We start from the raw sequence: 22,151 nt of genomic DNA, 5'->3' as shown, positions 1-22,151 counted from the left end.
TTTTAAAATAATAATCTAATAACTTTTAACTAAAATTATACATTTTTTTATTGAATGTACTCCCATAATTTGTAAAATTATAATTTTAAGATCGATTTGAAATCATGACCGAATTGATCAAGATTGAATCATAAAATCACACTATAATTTTAAAAATATTTAAAATGGTACGATATATAATTAATAATTTTAAAAAAAATTATTAAAAAGTCATTTACATATAAATATATTATAATTTTTTACATCAAAATTCGACATCATGATAGTATATATAAATTTAAATCAATTAATAATTTAAATATTATTTTATCATAATAACAACAATAATATTTATATTTTTATATTATAAAATAAAAATATATATAAAATTTCTACCAGCACACTAATAATAATCGCATTCAATTGTTTTGAATATTATTGATAAAAACTAATTAAAAATAACTAAATAAATAGTTAAATAATCTCATAACTTTAATCCTAATTCTACTACATACAAAAATAACATAAATTATAAAATAGCTCAAAAATAATTTTAAAAATCACTAAAAATCTTCTAGACTTCCAAAAAAAAGTTTTGAATAATATTTTTTTAGATACTACATACAAAAATAACATAAATTATAAAATAGCTCAAAAATAATTTTAAAAATCACTAAAATTCTTCTAGACTTCCAAAAAAAGTTTTGAATAATATTTTTTAGATACTACATACAAAAATAACATAAATTATAAAATAGCTCAAAAATAATTTTAAAAATCACTAAAATTCTTCTAGACTTCCAAAAAAAATTTTGAACAATATTTTTTAGATTTGAAATTGAGCGTAACGAGTTTCTCCTGATAGTCAATTATAAATCTTTGAATATATTTAAATTTGATATATTATAAGTCTTGGGCTTCTATCCGAGTCAAAAGCTATGTTCTTTCAAAGTTTATACTAGTCCTATTTTGATCTTACTACGATCCCATCAATCCTACTTTGATTCTATTGTAAAAAATGATCATGCAAGATCTAAGAATGATTCGGTGTTCCAAATCGTAGGATTGTGCAATCCTATAAACAGGATCATGATTTTAACAATAATGTTTACTCATACTCAAGGTTTTAAAATTCGTTAAGTGCTAGTCCGGCAGAAAAGCAGCACCTAGCACCTAGGTGGGGACTAGACACCGCTAGCCGAATTCCTCGGTATGCCTTGATTTATGTGGATTGTAGACAATGTCATATGTATAATCTAAATATTGTCTTGAACAATTTAATAGCAATGGAGATCTAATTATGTATGCTGAAATAAATGTATACTTTCCAATACCAAAAAATAGAAAATTAGAAAAGAAAACTAACAATTTTGTGCAAAGAAAATATAATAGACTCGATAAATACGAGAAAAAAAATAGTTGAACAATAGACCATACATTAAATCATCATAATCATGTGGTAAACAGTAAAACATTTATCCAACTCGAATTTTAAAACCTTGCTATAAGCTAAAATAACTTTAGTGGTGGAAAACATTAGAAAATAGTAGCAAGAGTTCAATTCAAGATTACATCATTGTGAACCACTAAGCAAAATATAATTGTTGAATAACATAAGTCATGCATTAACAAAATGAGTTCAAAATTACACAACTAATAATATCTCATTAACTTATATTTATTCTACTTCTTCTTCTCCATAATTTTCAATAACTTGTTCTTCATCCGACACAAACTCAATATTATTATTATGATCCTCCTCTTCTTCTTTGGATGTAAAATTATCTTCATGAAATTCTCTCACTCTAGAGTTTCTTCGGGGTTGTAGATTTTCATTTGATCCACTTGCTTTATCAACCATTTGCCAAGTAAGGCCGGAACCTAGTTCAACTTTATCATCTTCCCCATCATCCACAATCCAGCCTTGTGCATTTGAAGCATCTTTTGCAAGAAGGACATCGACATTTCTTTTTTTTTTCTCTCTCTTTTTTGTTTGTTCAACAATCTACCATTAAATTGGATAAATATTAAATTGTTCAACATGTTGACATCCAACATATTTCTTTTCTTTGTATGAATTTAAAGGAAAAAGATAAAGTAAATATTATAGTTAGTACATGAATATAAACTTTAAAATTATAGCTACTTTAATTAAAGACTGAAAGTTTAAAATTTACTATTTCAAATATACTCTAATTTCTTTCACACCCAGATGAACTTATAGTTAATGAAAGTATCCTCAATGACACCTTTAGCAAGTTGGGTGTATGAGCACCGTATGTACACCATGCACATAAATCAAATGTATCATCATTTTTTCACATGCTTTTGCTGCCAATGCTTTTCCAAATAACTCAGTCTTATCTCTATATTTTGCAAATTCCTTATTAATAATTGTATCCTATAGATCTAACTAATTAGCATGCAAAATTTTCATGCATTCAAAAATCTCCTTCACGACATCCTCATAAAGAGCAATAAAATTATCTTTATAGTAAAAATACGGATTCAATGAAAAGGCAGTGGTACGCAATGATGCATCAAGTTTGTCCTTCATTTTTAACTAATAATGATTATGATAGACTAATAATTTGATTCCACATTGTTCAGAATCATGTTGATGTTTTCTTTAGCTTGAAGAAGCTCCCCATATAGAAACTCCATCGATGACTTTTTATCTCCATCTACCAATTAAAGAACTCTTACTAAAGGAGTAAATATTTTTAAACAAAGTATCACACCATTTTAAAAACTCATGCTCATCACTGTAAAGTAAGTCAATTTTCCTTTGTTTGTTTTTGACCATTTACATTTCTCTTGCATATCACTTGTAAACATGACTCTTAAACTAGCTTTGTTTTTAATTAAACTTTGCAATGTGAGGAAATTTGATGCAAACCTGGTAACTCCTGGTTGGACTATGTTTCTCTTCTTCATGAAACTTCTCATCAATGACAAAATCTTATGGTGAGCATGGACGAAAATTGTAAAAGACTTGGCTTGCTCAATATGTAAGGAAATATGTTGCTAAACACGTAAACGCGCAGCGGAAAAACATATTTCCTCCAGAAGATCCATGCAAAGAGAAACAAAATTATATACTAAGTTTATATCTAAAAACATGATAAAGATACCTTAGTAGTGTGCACACGATCTCCCGACAGCTCGGATCTCAACACGATCAAGCGTCCGTGCTTCTTTCGATATCCACACGAACAAGTATTCCTCCGTTTGTCTCACAAACTCACAAAGATGGAGAAGAAAAACACTTATGTTGTGCTAGCAACCAAGAGTGATTTCGGCCAAGAGAGGAAGAAGAAGAGGAAGAATAATGAAAAGTAAGGAAAAATGAGAGTAAAATGACTTAAGTATTTTTCATCCAATGAAAACACTTAATGTCATTAATTCCATTAATGAGCTTTAAAGAGTATTCCCTCTCCATTAAAGGTCATTTTGAAACTCCTCATTTTTCATTCAATTTCAAAAATTGAATATAATGATTCATTGAATTTTGAAAAATCAATGAATGTCTTCTCATTTATCCTCACTTAAGTCTAACTCAAGTATAACTCACTTGAGTCTAACTCAAGTCTCACTCACTTAAGTCTAACTCAAGTCTAATTCAATCGAGTCTTACTCAATTAATTCTCATGCAATTCAAATTCAATGAATCACTATTTCATTAATTTGAATTAACTTCCTCAAGTCTAGTTTGAATTGGACTTGATCCAATTGAGTCTAACTCAATAAATCCAATTTGGATTAGACTTAATCCAATGATTCATCATATGAACACATCTCCAAATCTATTTGTTCTTTGTGTGTGACCCAATAGGTTCTCATAATGTTGGCAATATACCCAAATCAACATTTAGATACATAAGCAATGAGTGACATATAGCAAGACATCATTGCTACCCAAGTGACGAGAAAGTCGAGATCCGACCTAACCTATCCGTGACTATTATCTTGTATGACTTGGTCACTCTATCCTTGATATCTAGATTGATCGATGAGGCATAGACCGTGTCATCCTCTTATCAATCTTTGTGTTTCTTGATCTCTAGCTAAGTAGACACACTCAATCAAATAAACTCAATATCTCATATTGACTCATTTGCGCATGACCATGCTTTCTTGTGTCCTACTAATCAAGGGGCCTACAGATATCGCTTCTGTCATATGGAAGGGATAGATCTCATCTACATCACTCACATCCCTCCGCATAATTCATTGCATACCCAGTGATCGACTTTATTGCTCACCTTATTACAGGTGATGTTTACCGATACCAAAGTACACAACTCCTTATGTAGAGAATCGTAGTGACTTCAGGTTTAAGGACTATTCATACCAATAGTAACATGAGAATGTTTATGACACTCATATAACGATCCATGAAACATTCTCATAGCGGATCATTCAGTATATATTCTCTAATATATACCCATGTGTTAACCTGATATCTCATATCCATGACTTGTGAGATTAAGTCATCCGTTGACCTACATGCTAGTCTTAACGCATTAATATTGTCCTTGTATATTAATGCTCGACTAGGAATAGTTAAGAGTAGTGTTCTATGTATATCTACAATATCTCACTATCAATTCAACCAATTGATATACTATATATAAGAACCTACTACCCAAGGACATTATTATACTTATTCAATTGACACTGAACTGAAATAAATAGAATAATCAACTTTGCCTTTTATTAATAATGATATAGGATACAAAATGAGCCCTTTACAATCATCTCATAATTGGTACTAGGGCTAATACTAACACAATAACTTTTTATATCGTGGAAGCTTGCCAATACTTTCAAGCATAAGATTAACCGTATGAGTTGCACATGAACTCCAAAAGATCCCAAGTCACTTTTCTCTTGGCAATTTTGCTGCATCCATATTATTGATGGCATTGTCTATTACAATCTTAACAATATTCTGAGCTCCTACTTGTTAAACACACTTGTCAACATACTCAAAAATAAGTTCAGCTGTATGTGTCTCATTTGAAGTCTCCTTACACTCTAAAAATTTAGTACTCAGCTTGCAATTAACACACATATTTAAGATGATTCTTCTATTTTCTATCACTCCATGCATCTGTCATGATCAAACACTCATTCTTTGCCCATTCTTCTTCATATTTCTTTAGCAGTTGCCTTGTTCTTTCAACAGTGGCTCCCTAAGTTGATATTGAGTTAGAGGCTTAAATTCTGGTCTAAATTGACTCACCGCCTCAATTAGTTGCTTGAAGCTATCATTATCAACAGCATTGAATGAGATTCCATTTTCATAAACTCATCTCCCAACATATTGTTGAACTTGTTGAGTTCTCTCTTTTGAAAATAACCTCATTTATATTTTTTTGACGAAGCACTTTACTCCCACTAGAGCATGTACTTTACTCCCACTAGTGCTTGCATTTTTGAAGTAATTATCGACACATATCTATCCATAGGACCAAGTAGAAGAGGTTTTTTAATTCCATCTATCCCTTCAATTTCAAGACCTTTTTCATCAAGAGAAATAGTCATCTCTGTTGGACACAAACAATCTAATGCCGGAGATTATGGGTATTAGTTGAATTTAAGCTACACTGAATTAAAGTCAACTTATAGTCGAAATGACCTAAGCGGATAATCTCAGGCTGCCAGCAGGGGCTGGTTTCTGTAAAGTGCAGAGCGAAAGACCAGGGCAGCAGGGCAGGTATGTAGAGTGGCAGACCAGAGCTGTAGTGCGGAAGACCAGAGCAGCAGGGCAGGTCTACAGAGCGGCAGACCAGAGCTGCAGTGCGGAAGACGAGAGCAGCAGGGCAGGTCTGCAGAGCGGCAGTGCGGAAGACCAGAGCAGCAGGGCAGGTCTGCAGAGCGGAAGACCAAAGCGGTAGAGCAGGTCTGCAGAGCGCCAGACCAGATCTGCACTTGATCTGGCAAAAGACAAATCGGGCGAGGAGACTGGCTGACCAGGAAAACTGACCGAGGCCAGCGAGAGTCGCAGTTTCCTTGAAACAGATTCGCCCACCTCCGGATGTGCTTCGAGGCTTACAAGGGTCGTCTATTTCCCAGGATACAACGGTAGACCGTGAATCTGACCAAGCACTGGTGGTCACGGCGAACTGAGTGACACCCGATTGCTATCACGGGCACTCCGCCGAGCAGGAGCTACACGACAGAGGAGGAGGAAGAAAATGGAGAGTCTTTGCTATATTGTGTGCGTAACCCTTTTGCAAATATTGGTTGTTCCACTTGGGCGAATTTTGTCCCGACCGGTCCGGCATTCGTGTGCGCAGGTCGCGCTCACACACGAGTCAATTTGGTTCAGTAGAGCGACAGACCAGAGCTGCAGTGCGGAAGATCAGAGCAGCAGGGCAGGTCTGCAAAGCGGCAGACCAGAGCTGCAGTGCGGAAGACCAGAGTAGTAGGGCAGGTCTGCAGAGCGGCAGACTAGAGCTGCAGTGCGGAAGACCAGAGCAGCAGGGCAGGTCTGCAGAGCGGAAGACCAGAGCGGTAGAGCAGGTTTGCAGAGCGCCAGACCAGATCTGCACTTGATCTGGCAAAAGACAGATCGGGCGAGGAGACTGGCTGACCAGGAAAACTGACCGAGGCCTGCGAGAGTCGCAGTTTCCTTGAAACAGATTCGCCCACCTCCGGATGTGCTTCGAGGCTTACAAGGGTCGTCTATTTCCCATGATACAACGGTAGACCGTGAATCTGACCAAGCACTGGTGGTCACGACGAACTGAGTGGCATCCGATTGCTATCACGAGCACTTCGCCGAGCAGGAGCTGCACGACAAAGGAGGAGGAAGAAAATGGAGAGTCTTTGCTATGTTGTGTGCGTAACCCTTTTGCAAATGTTGGTTGTTCCACTTAGGCGAATTTTACCTCGACCGGTCCGGCATTCGTGTGCGCAGGTCGCACTCGCACACGAGTTAACTTGGTTCAGTGCAAATCCGGGCCAAAATTGACACATTAATATTGTACAACCATATATGAGCAATTTTAATTAAATTAAAACAATTTTAACCAAATTTAAATAATTTAAATTAATATTAAGTTAGTTTTAACTATCAATATTGAATTAATTTTGTTATAAATTACAGTAACTGTAATTAAAATTGCAAAAAGAGTATGGGAATATTTTTTTGACAAAGATGAATCTCTCTTTTAGAGTATATATATATATTTTAATACGAGATAATTATTGGTGATAAAAAGTAAAAAATAGAGGGGCATTTTTGTTTTTTTCCCCCGAAAATCCATTTAAATTTGTTATATTATTTAAATTTATCAGCCTTCTCATTTATGAAGGCTGATCGAAATTGAACGGTCCAGATCTATTCATCTCTCTTATTTGATCTCCCACCTCGTCTTCTCTCTTCAGCTCACTCTCCTTCTCGGCGATCCCTCCGCCGCCGTTGCCGCCGCCGCCACCTCGTCGCGCCTTCCTCCACTTCCGGAGGCAACGATGTTACTGGGGAATCGTCCAAGGCCTCCGATTCGGCGGACCACTAGCTCCACGGAGTTCCCGGCCGGCGTCCTCTTGGACATCGAGCTCCCTCAGCTGCCGGATCCGGAAAGATCGATAGGAGGCAAAGCCATTGATCCGCATCTAGGAGTGATGCAGGGATCGATCGCCGGAGTCGGGATGGACTGGCGCGCGGCTAGGTTCATGGGGTCCATGCTCTCGCCCCGCGGCGGCGTGCAGAGGAGGGAGCTGTTCGTGTCGCCTGAGGCGGCGGGATTCTTGATGGCCTGCAGGCTATGCAACCGGCGACTAGGGCCCGGCAGGGATGCCTTCATGTACCGGTATTTGATTACTCTCCTCCGATTTTCACACGAAAAGCTCCATCCATTTTCTCTTTTTTGCTTTACTCTAAGATTTCTGGATCAAAGATAACTTTTGAGGGCTCACCCTCAGAGCTAATAACTGTTCCACCCCCATTTCTCGCAGTCTGAACTCATGATTTCACTTCTTTCATTTTGCACTCAACCAAAACTTGAAATCTCCACTGAATTCTTGTGCAACACCCTAATTCTCCATGCTTGTTCCAACCAACTTTACTTCCCATGTTACATTTATGGGGATACGCCAGTCATCTACTTCCATGGTTTGTTAGATTTCTTTTGTTGAATCAAAACTTGTAAAATTCTGTATTTTCCAAATCTTATCAGTTTCTGTTATCAATACTAATGATCTGGAAAATATCCAATGAATTTCTCATAAATCTTGATGCTGTAAGATCTTCTATCACAGAAATATTTGCTTGGTTACTCGTTTGTGTTCTTCAGAACTCTCTTCATTTTGCAGGGGTGAGATTGCCTTTTGCAGCCTCGAATGCCGTCAGCAGCACATCAACTTAGATGAGCAGAAAGAGAGATGCCTCTTGAATAGTAGTTGAAGAGGGACTGCTTCTTGCGCTGCTTTCAACCAAATGGATGTCATCCATGAATTCTACTATGTTTTTCAACTTCTCTTGGTGCCTATGTGAAAGTAATGTATCTCCCTCAATTAGTCTTTTAGATTCTTTTGTTCCCTGTAAATTAGTTCTCTTTGAATGAAATGGGGTGCTATCACTCAACTTTAGAGCTGTCTAAGATAAGTGATCATGATCTTTCGACTGACCTCCAAAGTAATTGATTGATGGAACGTGCGTTGATGCAACTTTTGCATTACTTGTTTTTGGATGTTTTCAGCATTCATGAGATGCGTGCTTCTCCTTTTTTTCATCATCACTAATTCCCAGTGGAGAACAAAGAATCTAATGGTGAGATCAGTGTCAGCTTGCACATCCTGGGCCCCATCTTGAAGCTTGAAACAAGGTGATAGAATTGAGCTTTGGATGCTTAATAGTTTTACACAAACAGTTTCTTATGTGATCAAAAGGATTCATTCTCTTTCAGGTCATGCTTGTCATGGTGATTTAGATTGATGAATCCTACTAAACATCTTTCAGGCTAGTGACAGTGATCATTGCTTCCCTTCTCTTGTTTACATCAGACTCTAGTAGACGAGGAAGCCATTGCATTTTCCTCGATAATTGAATGAAGATTGCTTGTGTTACTTTAGGACAGTTTCTTCAAAGCACTGAAATTTTTACAACTTAATTAAGATTTTTTCAACAGATGATTTTAGTATCTGAGAATAGTTATTAGACACTTGTAGGTAATTATCATTGTTGGATGAGGATAATTGAGCAATTTGACATTTTTTAGCTCCAAAGATTTAAAAGTAATATGTTCACTAGCTAGTTTGTTATGTACAGACTAAGTGTGTAGGTGAAGCCTATAATGTTATCGTGAGTGTAAAGGTCATCATGCTTCAAGGGTTTGAGATCATATTATTGAGTGATAGACTCGCTGGATGTAAGCTTATCTGAGGAGATTCTTTTTCCTAAGAATTTATCCAAGACGCAGATGAAAGAAGGATATTTTCTTCTCGGTGAATGCTTCTAAGTGATCTCTTAGCTCTCTTGAGGTTAAATCATTGTTTGTAGTTCTGTTAATGTTAATTTGCTTGCTTATGAGCCACATGTTAACCTCCCGTCATAATTTGTAGAATCGTGATTCTACGCAAAATCGATTTAGGTATTAGATTGTAGAATTGTACGATCTTACCAAAAAATCTTTAAAATCTAATCATACATGATTAATAATTAAAAAATACCTAAAAAACTCATTTATATATATATATATATATATATATATATATATATATATATATATATGCAATCATTTACACTCAACACCTAAAATTACATTATATAAATTTAAATTAATTTAGAATTCAACTATCATTCTCGCATAGTAATAATATTTATATTTTCATATCATAAAATAAAAGAATAAAAAATCTCTATTAACACAATAATAATAACACATTCAATGTCAAAAATATTTCTTTAGTTTATAAGATAATTCAATTTAAAGGTCATAACGTATATAACAAAAAACTATTGAATTTTTTGATTCAAATATTAACGCCGAAAATAATCTTCTAAAGACTGATTGATGCCACACAATACTAGACAATAGACATCCAAAAACTCATTAGTTTGAGGAAAAGAAATGACAGAATATTATTGATAAAAAACTAACTCAAAAATAATTAAACATATGTTTAAATAATTTAAAACCCTAATAAGATGAAAAAAAGATAAAATTTTCTAGACATCCAAAAAGGATTTAAATGATATTTTTTGAGTTTGAAATAGGGTGACTAAGGATAAATTTTGAAATTTATTAAAGATCTCTGAACGAGCTTTGATTTGATATATTATAAGCCCGTGATTCAATCCGAGTAAAAAATTATGAGCTCTCAAAGTTTCCACCGATCTTGGTCCGATTCCGCTCCGATTATGTTCCGATCCTACCGATCCTACTACAAAAAGCGATTTTACACAATCCTGGATCGATTTTGGGTTTCCGGATCGTAGGATCGTACGATCCTACGATCTGGATCGCGATTTTACAAACTATGCCTCCAGCCTTATTAATCTGAACACATTTCAAACAAATTTAGGTTCTCAACAACTCAAACTTCGATTGAAAATTAAGCCGTGTCGATATTGAATGACCCTGATCTACCAAACATCATCATCAGTAGTAAATTTGGTCCACAAGTAACGCTGACCAAACTCCATGAACAAACACACTGGCATTGACAAACTCAATCAATTACATTTAGTGTACAAAAAATTATGCACATAACCACTGGTTAAATTTTTTTATAAAAAATATTATATTTTTTTGATGAAATAACTAAAAAAATACTAATAGACTTTAAACAACTTATTTTCATTCTAATTTTGATATGATAAGTGCACTAATATCTTCTAGCTTAATTTTGGCACTACATTGCTATAAATTATTAAATATTGGATAAAAAAATTATCAATTTTATAATTTTGACAACTTATTCTCATGCTCTAAAGAATTGGGTGGAAATCTAAGCGAACCTTGATATAAATTAATATAAAATATTATCTAAATATTGTTTGGGGAAATGTCTTGTTTTCTATTTCCATAGTATTCTGTATTCATTCCTATGAGGGTTTAGGCAAAGTGCTCCATCACTTTTTCTAAACTGGCAAGTCATTAGCTGAATAGCTAGTCTAAACTACTAGATAATTATCGATCATTTGAAACAGGAGCGATAAGATTAAACACCTCACGGCCGTAGGTTATACGGGTCGAAAGCTAAATACTTGATAGTGAAGAATTCAACCTCTCCTGGCAAGTTTTGCTAGTTAGTGTTGGATTGTGGATTTGTAATATTAATAGATGATTTACAATTAAACCTGAAGCTAATGAATCAATCATCACATCTCTAGTCTAGGCACACTTGTATACTACTTTATCATTCTAAATATGAAACACAAATACTTGGAAAATCAGGCAGAGTTATCAATCCCTTATAAGCTAAGTGAATATAGAATTACCTCGTGCACACATCTCTGACAGGGAATTGGATTCAATCGGCGCCTTCTGCAGTGAAATCAGGCTCGGGTGGTTTTTGCAACCTCACCAATCCAAGGGCCCTCCTGTTCCGAAGCCGATGAACACCTCGCATTGCGTTGGCAGCGAATCTCGATGCGTAGATAGCCGCACCAAGGCTTGTGGTGCCTTTCACCAAGTTATTTCTCCGTCTTTCTTCTTCTTCCTTCTGCATAAGCTCGGCCATCTTCCGCTTGACATAGCGTCTCCACGCGGCTTGGATGAAGCAAGCTGCCCACATCCTCCATTGCTGTGAGTAGAATCGAAATGTATGCTGGACTTGCCGGCTGTGGAGACGTCTGAACTGGCTCGCCACGAACTTGAGTTCATCAGCATTCAGTGAGAATGTTTCAACTTCATTCAGTGCTCTCACGGTCCTCGTGGAAGTTGGTAGGTTGCCACCGGACTTTGGATCTAGTGCCCAGGTCAAGAGCTCCTCACCGCAGAAATCACGCTCTTGAAGAAGAGTTCGGTTGAAGAACCCGCTTCTTCCTCCATCAGTAGTTATGCTCTCCAAGCTCCCACGAATGATGAAGAGCATTTCGTCCACAGGATCCCCCTCTCTCAGAATGTATGTGTTCTCTGTGTACAGACTAGGTTTGAGTCCTTCACAAATTGCATCTAGCAAACGCTCGTCCAACTTCTCAAATAAAGGAACCTGCACATAAGATGAGTCAGTTATAGATGTTGATTATCTGATGACAAGCAAGTAATGATGAACAGACAGAGAAGCCTACCCTCCTAACCAACGCTAAACAAAGATGACGCTTGATATCCCGCCGAAGATCCTTGGGAAGGCTCTGAACCAAACCTTCTTCATCCACACCTCTCGTCTCCAACCACTTGTACTGATCATATCGACGGACACGCTGTCTGAGGTCTGGTGGTAGCATACGGTGATGCATCCACTGTTCTGAGTCACGCCTCTTAACTCGCATCTCTTCAAGCCGTATCGTCATCGATTGAAGATATGTCTGGAAGAATAATAACAGTATTTGATAAGTCAACCCCACTGTATCACAAGATCCTTGCCAATAGCTAATGGTTGTGACTTATGATGACAAACGGAAAATCGAGGCCACTGGCAGTACCTGCATATTACCAATAAGGAGGGCAAACAGTACAAGTCCAAGAACAGCGATGATGATTGAGAAGATCACCTCCCCGAGATAAGTGCTCGTTTGCAGCCCTTGGCCTAGCGTACTGTTCCACATAATTTGAAAAGTTCATTAGTCAATGCAGCAGCTTTCGGGGTAAGTTACAGATGCCAAGTCCTTAATATCTTTCTTTTTGCTCCACACTGCCTTAACTTAGAACCTTCCCATACAAAATATTGAATATGACCTACCTCTCGAATTGATCTCACATTGGAGATTGCAAAACATTCAACTGAAGTTTACAAGGCTACTACCATGAACTTAACCTCATTAGCGAATGATTTAAAATGAACTATATCAATGGGTAAGTTTTCCTATCAGCGTAGATAGCAACGAAAAATTCTTATACATAGAAAGGCACAGCAGATGAAATATTTGGTAAATGCCCAAGCGATGTTGCTTCTAGGTCTCAACTGTTTCTGCATAGAAGTGAATGAGCACAAGCACCCACATAGTTTCGATTCATTAAATCATTAATGAGAATTCAAAGTTGGCTGGAGAGGACTTCATAGAATTATTAATAGATAAAATGATATCTAATAGGAAGAAAATGGTTCAAACAAAGTCAGCTACGTCAATTGTTGATGGATTAAATTTTGGGCAGAAATAACGCATATGGCAACCTTTCGTTATTTAGCTTGTCACAAGAATAACTAAGCACATCCATGATATAACAAACAATAAAAAGGAAATTGTCACATAGAAACCATTGGATAAAAAGTTCTCCATTCGATAAAATAACTCATCATGGACACAGATTGATTCCCAGGTCTCTAATATTATGCCAATAAAAAAATTCTAACACGCCTGTAAGCACCTTTATAAAATCTCCAACTATATAAAAATAATTTTGTTTTTTGCGTTCAACTATAATAAGTAGACCTGACCAGATCAGTCCGGTTGAATTGAAATATCTCTAACGGGAGAAGATCAGGCCCGATCACTGGAGAATACAAAAAGTTTAAAATAGTAAAAGTCCTGGTTTCACCCGTTTAAGGTTGCCTTAGCTGTCATAGTGTTAAGGTTCACTTGATTATATGCCTGAACACGGCAAGTGCAGCAACCATATTCAAACTACTTGAAGTTAAATTCATTGATCATACATAATAGTCAACAAACGGTGGAAGAGTTTCAACCTTTAGTTAGCATAGACAATACAAGCTAGCTAACAAACTAAGAAATAAGAATCATGACAAAAACAAAAATAATACATACTATTCTACTGAAACGATGATGAGAAGTAGGACTAGTACCTTACATTCTGCAATCCCCACCAGAAGCAGTAAGCAATTTTGGAAATGAAATGGTTAGATGCCACAATACCCGAAGTCAAAGCCTGCTCATAGATTCCAAATTGGAAAAAAGCATTATTGCTATCATCAGCATTACATCGCTCCAGAATAAAGCTGGCATTCCACTTGAGAAAACCATCAAGATCTTCATTGCCACAATATAAGTAATTTGTGATGCACGTGTCATTCTGTTGCTTACAAGCTGACTGCCAACAATCATCTTCTCGCTCAACAGACAACAAGTACCAGAAAGAACCAACAACCTGGACAACATCATTTGTTCTTCATATAATATTTTGCATAAGATTTTTGAGAAAATTCCATTTTTTCATTCAAGTAGACAATCATTTGGTTTTTTTTAGGTACTTTACTAGCTGTTATCCCTAATTAGCATAATATCCTATTATATTAACAGCCATGTGAAGGTTTGAGTCGCAGAAACAACTTCTTGCAAAACAGGATAAAACTATGTACAATAGACCATTCTCTGAGACCCACATTGGTAGAGTTTTGTGCATCAGACTGCCCTTTTATTAGCAACCTCACGAGTGATTATTTTTTCATGAATGTGGCATGTATGTGTGGGTAATTATGCTACTAGGAACATGATGTGAGTATTTAATCATTACCAACACCACTTGTTTGTTACTCATAATTGTAATAAATTTAATGGAAGGATTCACAGGAACCAATTTGAAAGTTAGTGATCCAGATGGGAAAAAGATGAACTATCTGAAACTGGCTGATAGTCAACAACAATTGATTTACTTAACTGCAATTAGAAATCTCAAGATCAACCACCCATATAAAAAACAAATTGAGAGCATCAAGTGAGATCTCAACCTAATACCATAAACTCATTTATTAATTTGTTTCAAGGAATAGTTGATTAATAATCAACCAACCAATGAAACTTGCAAAGTCCATCAGGTTAAGCATGCAAAATCATAGAACACGGGAAAAGTTCCATTATTGTAAGTTTCTTCTGGTACCATTGTCGGAAGGAGATCTTAGTTAATCTACAGAAAAACAAGAATGTAAAAGATGTAAATCAAGTAGGTAAACCATAGAAAGTAACCACTTACATGGCAAGCTAGCATGAACCACAATAAATAATATGCAGCACCAGCCCAAGCAGTTTCAGCAAAGACACCAGCAGTCCTTTTCAACTCTGATGTTAAAGGAATAATGCGGAATAATCTAGGGATATACTGAAGCAGAACAATAACAAACAACGCATTTTTTGTAGCCAGTACATCTGATCCTTTATTTCTATGAAGAAACCTCCAAACTACAATCTGCATTTATTAATTGAGGGTTTAGACGAAGTCAAGTTATAAATACCACAGACTGCCAGTATAAAAACAAGACAAGCCAGGAAAGCCATCAAATACACAATTACCATGAATGTAAATATTATGGTTTACTAGCCTAGAGGAATTGCACTGCAAGCCAAGCCTTGCATCAATGTTTTGTAGAGATGCAATTTCAAGCTTGAAATTTACATCTTTCAAGCCAAGCGATTTCTTAAGATGTATATTTCATCTCTAATTGATGAAATGGAATCCCAAATATCTTTAGAAGTTTCTTTGCTAAGAATTGTTTCCAAGATGGGACGATCAATTGCCTGGAAAAGATAATTTTTTTTGCCTTCAAGTCTTTGAGCTTTCTCCCTTCCAACTCTATTTTCTGGACATCAGTCAAGACTGCATCTGTTGCTGGTGCTTGAATTCCTGATTCAACGATTGACCAATACTCTTTTGACCGTAGAAAATCTCCATTAGCATACTCCAATGGTCATAGTGACCGTCAAAACATGGAATCGCAGGTTGCACAAAATTGTTTTCAGATGCCATTGAGTCTTGCTGCAGCAAGATGAAAGCTGCTGCCTTTTCTGCTCTGATACTACAGAGCTCCTTGCTGGTCCATGAACAGAAGATGAACCGAAGTTCAACTTCAGAGGAGCAAGCTTTAAAGGCTTCTATCTCTACTCAATGTTTTGAATGGGTCATGTCCATTTATTATGGTTATACAGGATCAATATATAACCAAGAACAAGCAATATCCATGATTACTAGCTTGCTGACAACTGTCATTAACAGTGTTAGATAGAACACTTCCGCCTCAATCTTAAGTTGCCAGCACTATTAGAGATCTATACAGCGCATCTATATTTCTAATCCCAACATAACAAAAAGAAAAAATAATGTATTTAGCTCACAGGCTTTTACAAAACAGTAGTATATCCACTCTCATTCAAATAAACAGACATCAAATCACCTCTTGAGTACCGGTAGCATTGAATTGTGTCACGGATTCACATGATTCTACATGCTATATAACTTCAGATTTTCTGATCTAACCATAACAATTTGGCTTACTATGTAGCCAAGACCAAATAGCAGTAACTCATGTTATAGGCAAATGTGAAAAATGATAATTCCATTAATATGGACATGAGAAATTTGGCTAACAGAAAGCTGAAGAGAGAAAATAATAGTCTAAAAAAATCTTTAATTGGCATGTTCTCTTGAGTAATTATCAAAATAAAGAAACCTTAAGTGTCACTCTGAAGAGACATGATTGAGTATGAGGTATCATACAACACATCTCCTCAATTTAACATACAAAAAAATAAAAAAGTCAATTTAGAATAATATTTTCCCATAGTAAATGTGAACGAATTTGATGTGGGTCATACCAAATACCCAGATGACTACATAAGAGTTCAACTCACCTGTGGGAGTGGTAGGACAGACAGGAAGTCAATAATGAAGTTGCTTCTCAAGTAATGTTTTGCTATCTGTGCTGGATCAATTACAAGTTCACCTCTGCCAAACACTCGGGTTGATGGGGCAATGTAACCAGTACGAAATTGAAGAGCCATCCGAATAAGATAGAAACAATCAATGATCGTCCGCAAGGTAGTAGATGCAACAGCTAACTTCCGATCTATTCCTAGGCATATCGAATTTTCATCTTTTATAGGAAGATAATAAAACAAAGGATCCACTGCTACTGCAAGAATACATGATATGACAAAAAGCCTGTTCATTATAATCAGAAATTTATCTTGAGGATCAAAAATCTTCTTCTCAGAAACCTTGAGGTCTTCAGGAAAAACTTCCCTAGAAGCACCAAATCTAAGTGACCTGCCAAGAAACTTAAGACCCTCAGATCCCTTTCTCACTCCTCCCCTTATGAATTTGAATGAGGTGTGTGATCCTTGACCAAATCCCTCAACATTGAATGTGCCTCTATTCCTTCTATCCGTATCCGAGGAAAATGACAACGCAGGACTTGACTCTTCAAGCCTAGGAATCAAAACATGCATTTAATAATGTAGTGCACATAGATAAAGAAAGAAAATTCATCTTCTTCAACAATTCATGTTATGCTTTCATCTATTTGGAAAAACTTCAGTTCCACTATTGCAGATTATGCATTACCATATCTTCCACATAATCAACTTTTGAAGTACAAGAATAATGGAATTTGGAGCACCTTTAGAGGAGTTCAAGATTCACAAATATGGTTCAGTTTCCTCTTCTAATTTCATAAGAAAGCAGAGGTGTTATGGAAAGTTCACTGTTAAACTTTTCAAAGTAAATCATGTCAAAATTTTAAAATCTCAAGTCTTAACTACATATAGTGAAGATGAACAGTGACTTCATCCAAGGTTTGAGGATAATCCTCTGTTAAGAATACAAAAAACATAGATTGAGGTATTGAATTTTTCCAAGATATTATAGGGCAGTTCTAAAAGGAAGGCGGTCAGGCAAAGGCCTAGACAGTTGCCATTAAAATATTATTAAAACAATAAGACTATATCAGTTAATGGGAGGTGGTTGGGCAAGGGCCTAGGAAGTTCGCATTAAAATATTATTCAAACAATAAGACTACATCAAATGCAAGATAAGTTTCAATTGAAGAAAGCAATACATAGTGAAGATATAACTAGATAGTCTACCTATCATATAGAATCCATCCACAAATATCATATATTCTATTGGTCTACGAGTAACTAATTTTGATGATTGTTTCCTATAGTTGGCATATATAGCATAAGGCATATAGAGCGTAAAGTGAGAGAATATTTACAATACATTGGTTAAAATTTTTCATGAGCATCTCAACTTGAAAGAATGCCACAAAAGGATAACTAGGTTACAGTGAACGTCTTGAAAATTTCATAGAAATGCAATAGCAATGCAGTGGAAAGGTGAAAGGAATAGCTATAGCATAATGACAATAATAAACTAGGCCACAATGAAATAAGAGAGAAGAAGAACAATGAAAATGCAATGAAAAATCAAAGGGAAATTATGAAACACACCTAGTTTCATAAGTGTAGAAATGGCGGATCAGTAGACTACAGAGAATGCAGGGGAAGGCCTAAGGTTGTTCAGGTGGAGGTTGATAGAAATTAGGGTTATCTTTAGTAAGTGAATAACAACAACAACTAAACCTTTATCCCAAAAACCATTTTCCCCACTGAACCACCTGAAACACGTGGGTCACCTGTGTTGTCACATAAATGGCCTGGTTAACGAGGAGTGCCTTCCACCTAAGCGAAGTGGAGGTTGGTCGAAATAACCTAGGTGGCAGCTTTTTGAAACCTGGACCTTTTCCCAATAGTTTTAGCTTCTGAGTTGGTTTCATGTTCAAGTTCTGCTAATGCACCTTCAAATAACAATGCCAATTAAGTCAATGGAGATGTTAACTTCGGGGCCATCCAATTCAACTAATTTTCCAAAATGTGTGGGCCAATGTATAGATTTTTCAAGTTCCTGATAGATTAAGCATGTAAAGTGGTCAATCAATCAAAATTAATATGTGTCAATCCCTGATTGCATATGTATGTGTATGGGCATATGAATATACACAAGATCTCATAGAGTGATATTTAAAACTGATAAATATATTTACAAATTTTAAAGAACTTGATGTAAAAATGGAAAATTGTACACACACATAGAGAGAGAGAGAGAGTGACACAAGCAGTTTGACTTGGCATGCTTTGTAAGAAATAGGCAAACCTCACAAACTTTTCTCTTTGACCGTCCATATATTGAGCTTTATGTCCACCGTCAAACATATTTGAAACACAGAGACTAATAAATGATATATGATCTACCCTCCACAGAAATAATCCAGGAACCAGCTGAACACTATCAGAGAAACATAGCTCCTACAAAGAACAGCAATTACAATTATCAACAGTAAGTGCATTTCACAAAGCAGCCACAAAATTCATGAATTTCTAAATATTTCCGATGCAGTTGCAATTACACAGAGAACCAGCCTCATGGTTAACATATTTCAGTCACGATGTAGGTTAAAGATAGATTCTCGAACAGAAAAGGTGAAAACTTATAGCACAAATAATTCTAACAGTTTATACAAGAACACCTCGGGAAGAAGAAACTTCAGTTTATACAAGAATAAATTTTTGTGAACTACAAAATTCACAAAAAAAAATCATTTCAACTAAAGTTCAACTAAAAAATCAAGTTCATCAAGTAAACTTACCTAAGTTTCATGATGCCAAATATTAATTTTAAATCGACCACTAGCACGCCGAAGTTGAAGTTTTTTTCAAGCTCAGATACGAACATATCCATCATATTAGACCCTAAATCCCATGGCAGGATATGAAACTTACCCAGCGAAAGTCTTGTCAAGAAAGATGTTTATTTAGGTCGTAAACCAACCAGCACAACAAAACAACAAGGAAAAAAAAATCAAAGGCATAGATAAAAAAAAATAAACTAACTTAAAGAACGAGACTAAGTCCCGATCCAAGATCTAACCCTAAGTTGAAGGATCGACACTAATATCTGATAGCAAAAAGGGATATCATAATAAGGCCCTGATCGAGATGGGATGCTTACCTCAAGCGGATTGACAAGTAAGGCGATTGTTGATCCTCATGAGAGATGAAAGTCGTCGCGGGCTCCTCCGGCGATGAGTGGATTGGGAACCACCGCGAACGGCAACGGAGAAAGCGAAGACCGCGAAGGAAAGCAGTAGGAAGACTACCAGATATTTATTTCCCACGTGAACCGGTTCGGGCAACTCATAACAACTGGAAACTGAACCAAACCGGTTGATAGAACACGACTTACACTACTATTTATACGTCGGCGTCGATGCTAAGTGACCACTACTTGATTAGTTGATTGTCGTGACTCAAATCGTCCTTAAATGGCTGTTCTAGAGACAGTTTCATTGCCTAATTAATCGGAACGCAAACGCACCCATCCTGCAACTGGTTCAACCATCGGCCGCACATGAGTAACAATGAAGTTGGAGCTAAACCGGTTAGGTTCGGACTAACATGAGCATTGGACGGAACAACCATTGTAAAATGAAAAGACAATTATACCCCGATTATAAAGCGGCGTATCGTGCAAAAAGTAGAAATAAGAAAAAGGCAGTAGGGGATAGAATTGGCATAGAAGTGCAAGTTCCAGGAAAGTTCTAGAAAAATATGCATCTTCCAATGCTCCCGTGAAGAATCCGTCTTGTCGTTAGTCAAAGTAAAACTGGAAATAAGAAGGCGTAAAATGAAAAAAAGTAAGCGGAACAAACTTAATATTTCATGAATTCAAGGGAGATTTTCCGTAAATTGTAACGATGAGGCCCAGGTTTTCTTAATGGAGGCCCATTTAAAGCCCAATGGATCGCCACGTGTTCTTCTATTGCTCACTCAAAGACTTTCATCGGACTCACTCCGTCACTCAATCTCTAGTTGATAGGTACTCAATTTTTTTCCGTTGGATCGTCATCCATCTCTCATCCTGGCCGTCCAACGCCGAATAACTCTATCTCTTCTTGTCTCTTCGTTCTCGCTTTCGCCGAAGAAATGGCCGCTCTCCGCTCCTCTCCCCTCGCCCTCCGCCCCGCCGCCGCCGCCCCTTCTTCCTCCGCTGTCCGTGTTTCCTGCTTCCTACGACGATTTCCCTCTACCGTCCCCCGACGCCTTAGGATCATCCTGCCTTCCCGCCGCCGCCACGGCGGCGGCGCCCTCGGTGCCGTGATGGCGGACTCCGCCGCTTCGAGCTACGCGAACGCTCTCGCCGAAGCCGCGAAGTCTAACGGATCCCTCGAGCAGACGGCCGCCGACATCGAGAAGGTGGAGAAGGCGTTCGTCGACCCTGCCGTCCAATCCTTCTTCTCCAACCCCACCATCTCGGCGGAGCGGAAAGCCGAGGTAGTGAAGGAGATCGCCTCCTCCCTCAAGCTCCTCCCCTACACCGCCAACTTCCTCAACATCCTCGTCGACATGCGACGGATCGACATCCTCAGCGAGATCATCAAGGAGTTCGAGCTGCAATACAACAAGATCACCAACACGGAGGTCGCCGTCGTGACTTCGGTGGTGACCTTGGAGGCCCAGGACCTCGCCCAGATCGCGAAGGTGGTGCAGCGGCTCACCGGCGCCAACAACGTGCGGATCAAGACGGCGCTCGATCCTTCCCTCATCGCCGGATTCACGATTCGGTTCGGCGCAACCGGGTCCAAGTTCGTCGACATGAGCGTCAAGAAGCAGCTCGATGAGATCGCTTCGAAGCTTGATTTCTCCGCCGTTACCTTCTAATTGACTGGTGGCAATCCTCTTCCTGCTTCTGTTCCTTGTGCACCAAGTTTTCGTTGAATCTTTGTGGAAGATGGCCTTTTGGCGGTCAGGTAACTCTGGCTTTCTGAATTCCTCATCGAGTCTGCTCCTTTTGCATTCATCTTCCCCATTTCTACTTTGTGTAGGTAATAACATATATGATGTTGAATGATCGTAATGGTTCTCTTCATCTGTTCTTTGATTGATTGAAGCATACGATCACTGATGTGAATGTTGAAATAGCATTTTATATGTTTTTTTTTTAAAATTAATCTAGGTGTTTAGGCTTCTGGAGACGACTTAATCCATTCGCCTATCAAATAAATCTAGACCGACTTAAAATATTGGTCCGGCTTAGTCGATTAACTTATCAAATAAATCCGGAGCACTGTTCTAAACTTCTTGCCAGAACAACTACCACCACCGGCAGCAATACGTCCGGAATGATTTAATTAAATGAGAAAATAATTTAATCGATTTAAATCTTAATAGTGAAAGGAGAATAAATATACAATCTCAAATAATTTGCAACTTTGCAACATTACTGACCATTTTAAAGCTAATATTTATTATAAATAATTGCTACACGCTC

The 22,151-nt window shown here is 37.1% G+C and overlaps 3 protein-coding genes across 4 annotated transcripts; 2 read left to right on the top strand and 1 right to left on the bottom strand.

The window, feature by feature from the left end:
• Positions 1-7,363: 7,363 nt before the first annotated feature.
• Positions 7,364-9,116, top strand: LOC122025762 (FCS-Like Zinc finger 6-like). Of its 2 annotated transcripts, XR_006123825.1 has the most exons (4): positions 7,364-7,802; positions 8,305-8,487; positions 8,691-8,816; positions 8,898-9,116. XR_006123825.1 is itself a non-coding variant. In XM_042584636.1 (2 exons), the coding sequence occupies exons 1-2, from the start codon at positions 7,462-7,464 to the stop codon at positions 8,393-8,395; spliced, it is 432 nt and encodes a 143-aa protein (XP_042440570.1). In that variant the 5' UTR covers positions 7,364-7,461; the 3' UTR covers positions 8,396-8,591. The 2 variants fall into 2 exon arrangements, 1 of the variants encoding a protein (XP_042440570.1); XM_042584636.1 differs by lacking the exons at positions 8,691-8,816; positions 8,898-9,116 and having other exon boundaries at positions 8,305-8,591.
• A 2,126-nt stretch (positions 9,117-11,242) lies between these two features.
• LOC122024397 (probable cyclic nucleotide-gated ion channel 5) lies at positions 11,243-19,986 on the bottom strand. The gene is made up of 8 exons (XM_042583021.1): positions 19,833-19,986; positions 18,978-19,129; positions 16,676-17,252; positions 15,024-15,236; positions 13,900-14,201; positions 12,581-12,692; positions 12,227-12,463; positions 11,243-12,147 (listed from the first exon to the last, which is right to left on the bottom strand). The coding sequence occupies exons 2-8, from the start codon at positions 19,034-19,036 to the stop codon at positions 11,467-11,469; spliced, it is 2,181 nt and encodes a 726-aa protein (XP_042438955.1). The 5' UTR covers positions 19,037-19,129; positions 19,833-19,986; the 3' UTR covers positions 11,243-11,466.
• Positions 19,987-20,775: 789 nt separating this feature from the next.
• Positions 20,776-21,749, top strand: LOC122024399 (ATP synthase delta chain, chloroplastic-like). Its single transcript, XM_042583022.1, has one exon. It carries the CDS (start codon positions 20,807-20,809, stop codon positions 21,539-21,541), a length of 735 nt encoding a protein of 244 aa, XP_042438956.1. The 5' UTR covers positions 20,776-20,806; the 3' UTR covers positions 21,542-21,749.
• Positions 21,750-22,151: the final 402 nt, after the last annotated feature.

Source organism: Zingiber officinale, chromosome 9B (assembly GCF_018446385.1).
Source record: "Zingiber officinale cultivar Zhangliang chromosome 9B, Zo_v1.1, whole genome shotgun sequence".
Lineage (NCBI taxonomy): Eukaryota > Viridiplantae > Streptophyta > Magnoliopsida > Zingiberales > Zingiberaceae > Zingiber > Zingiber officinale.
The sequence above is the reverse complement of the archived record's forward strand: the minus strand, read 5'-3'. Positions and strand labels throughout refer to the sequence as shown.

What these genes read in the sequence shown, in the direction of transcription:
- LOC122025762 (XM_042584636.1), top strand. Translation starts at nt 7,462, where the DNA reads ATGTTACTGGGGAATCGTCCAAGGCCTCCGATTCGGCGGACCACTAGC. An exon ending in AGGGATGCCTTCATGTACCG is followed by an intron (nt 7,803 to 8,304) that starts GTATTTGATTAC and finishes TTCATTTTGCAG; the next exon opens with GGGTGAGATTGCCTTTTGCA.
- LOC122024399 (XM_042583022.1), top strand. Translation starts at nt 20,807, where the DNA reads ATGGCCGCTCTCCGCTCCTCTCCCCTCGCCCTCCGCCCCGCCGCCGCC.
- LOC122024397 (XM_042583021.1), bottom strand. Translation starts at nt 19,036, where the DNA reads ATGTTTGACGGTGGACATAAAGCTCAATATATGGACGGTCAAAGAGAA. An exon ending in TCCTTATTGGTAATATGCAG is followed by an intron (nt 12,464 to 12,580) that starts GTACTGCCAGTG and finishes TTATTCTTCCAG; the next exon opens with ACATATCTTCAATCGATGAC. An exon ending in GTTTAGCGTTGGTTAGGAGG is followed by an intron (nt 12,148 to 12,226) that starts GTAGGCTTCTCT and finishes TCTTATGTGCAG; the next exon opens with GTTCCTTTATTTGAGAAGTT.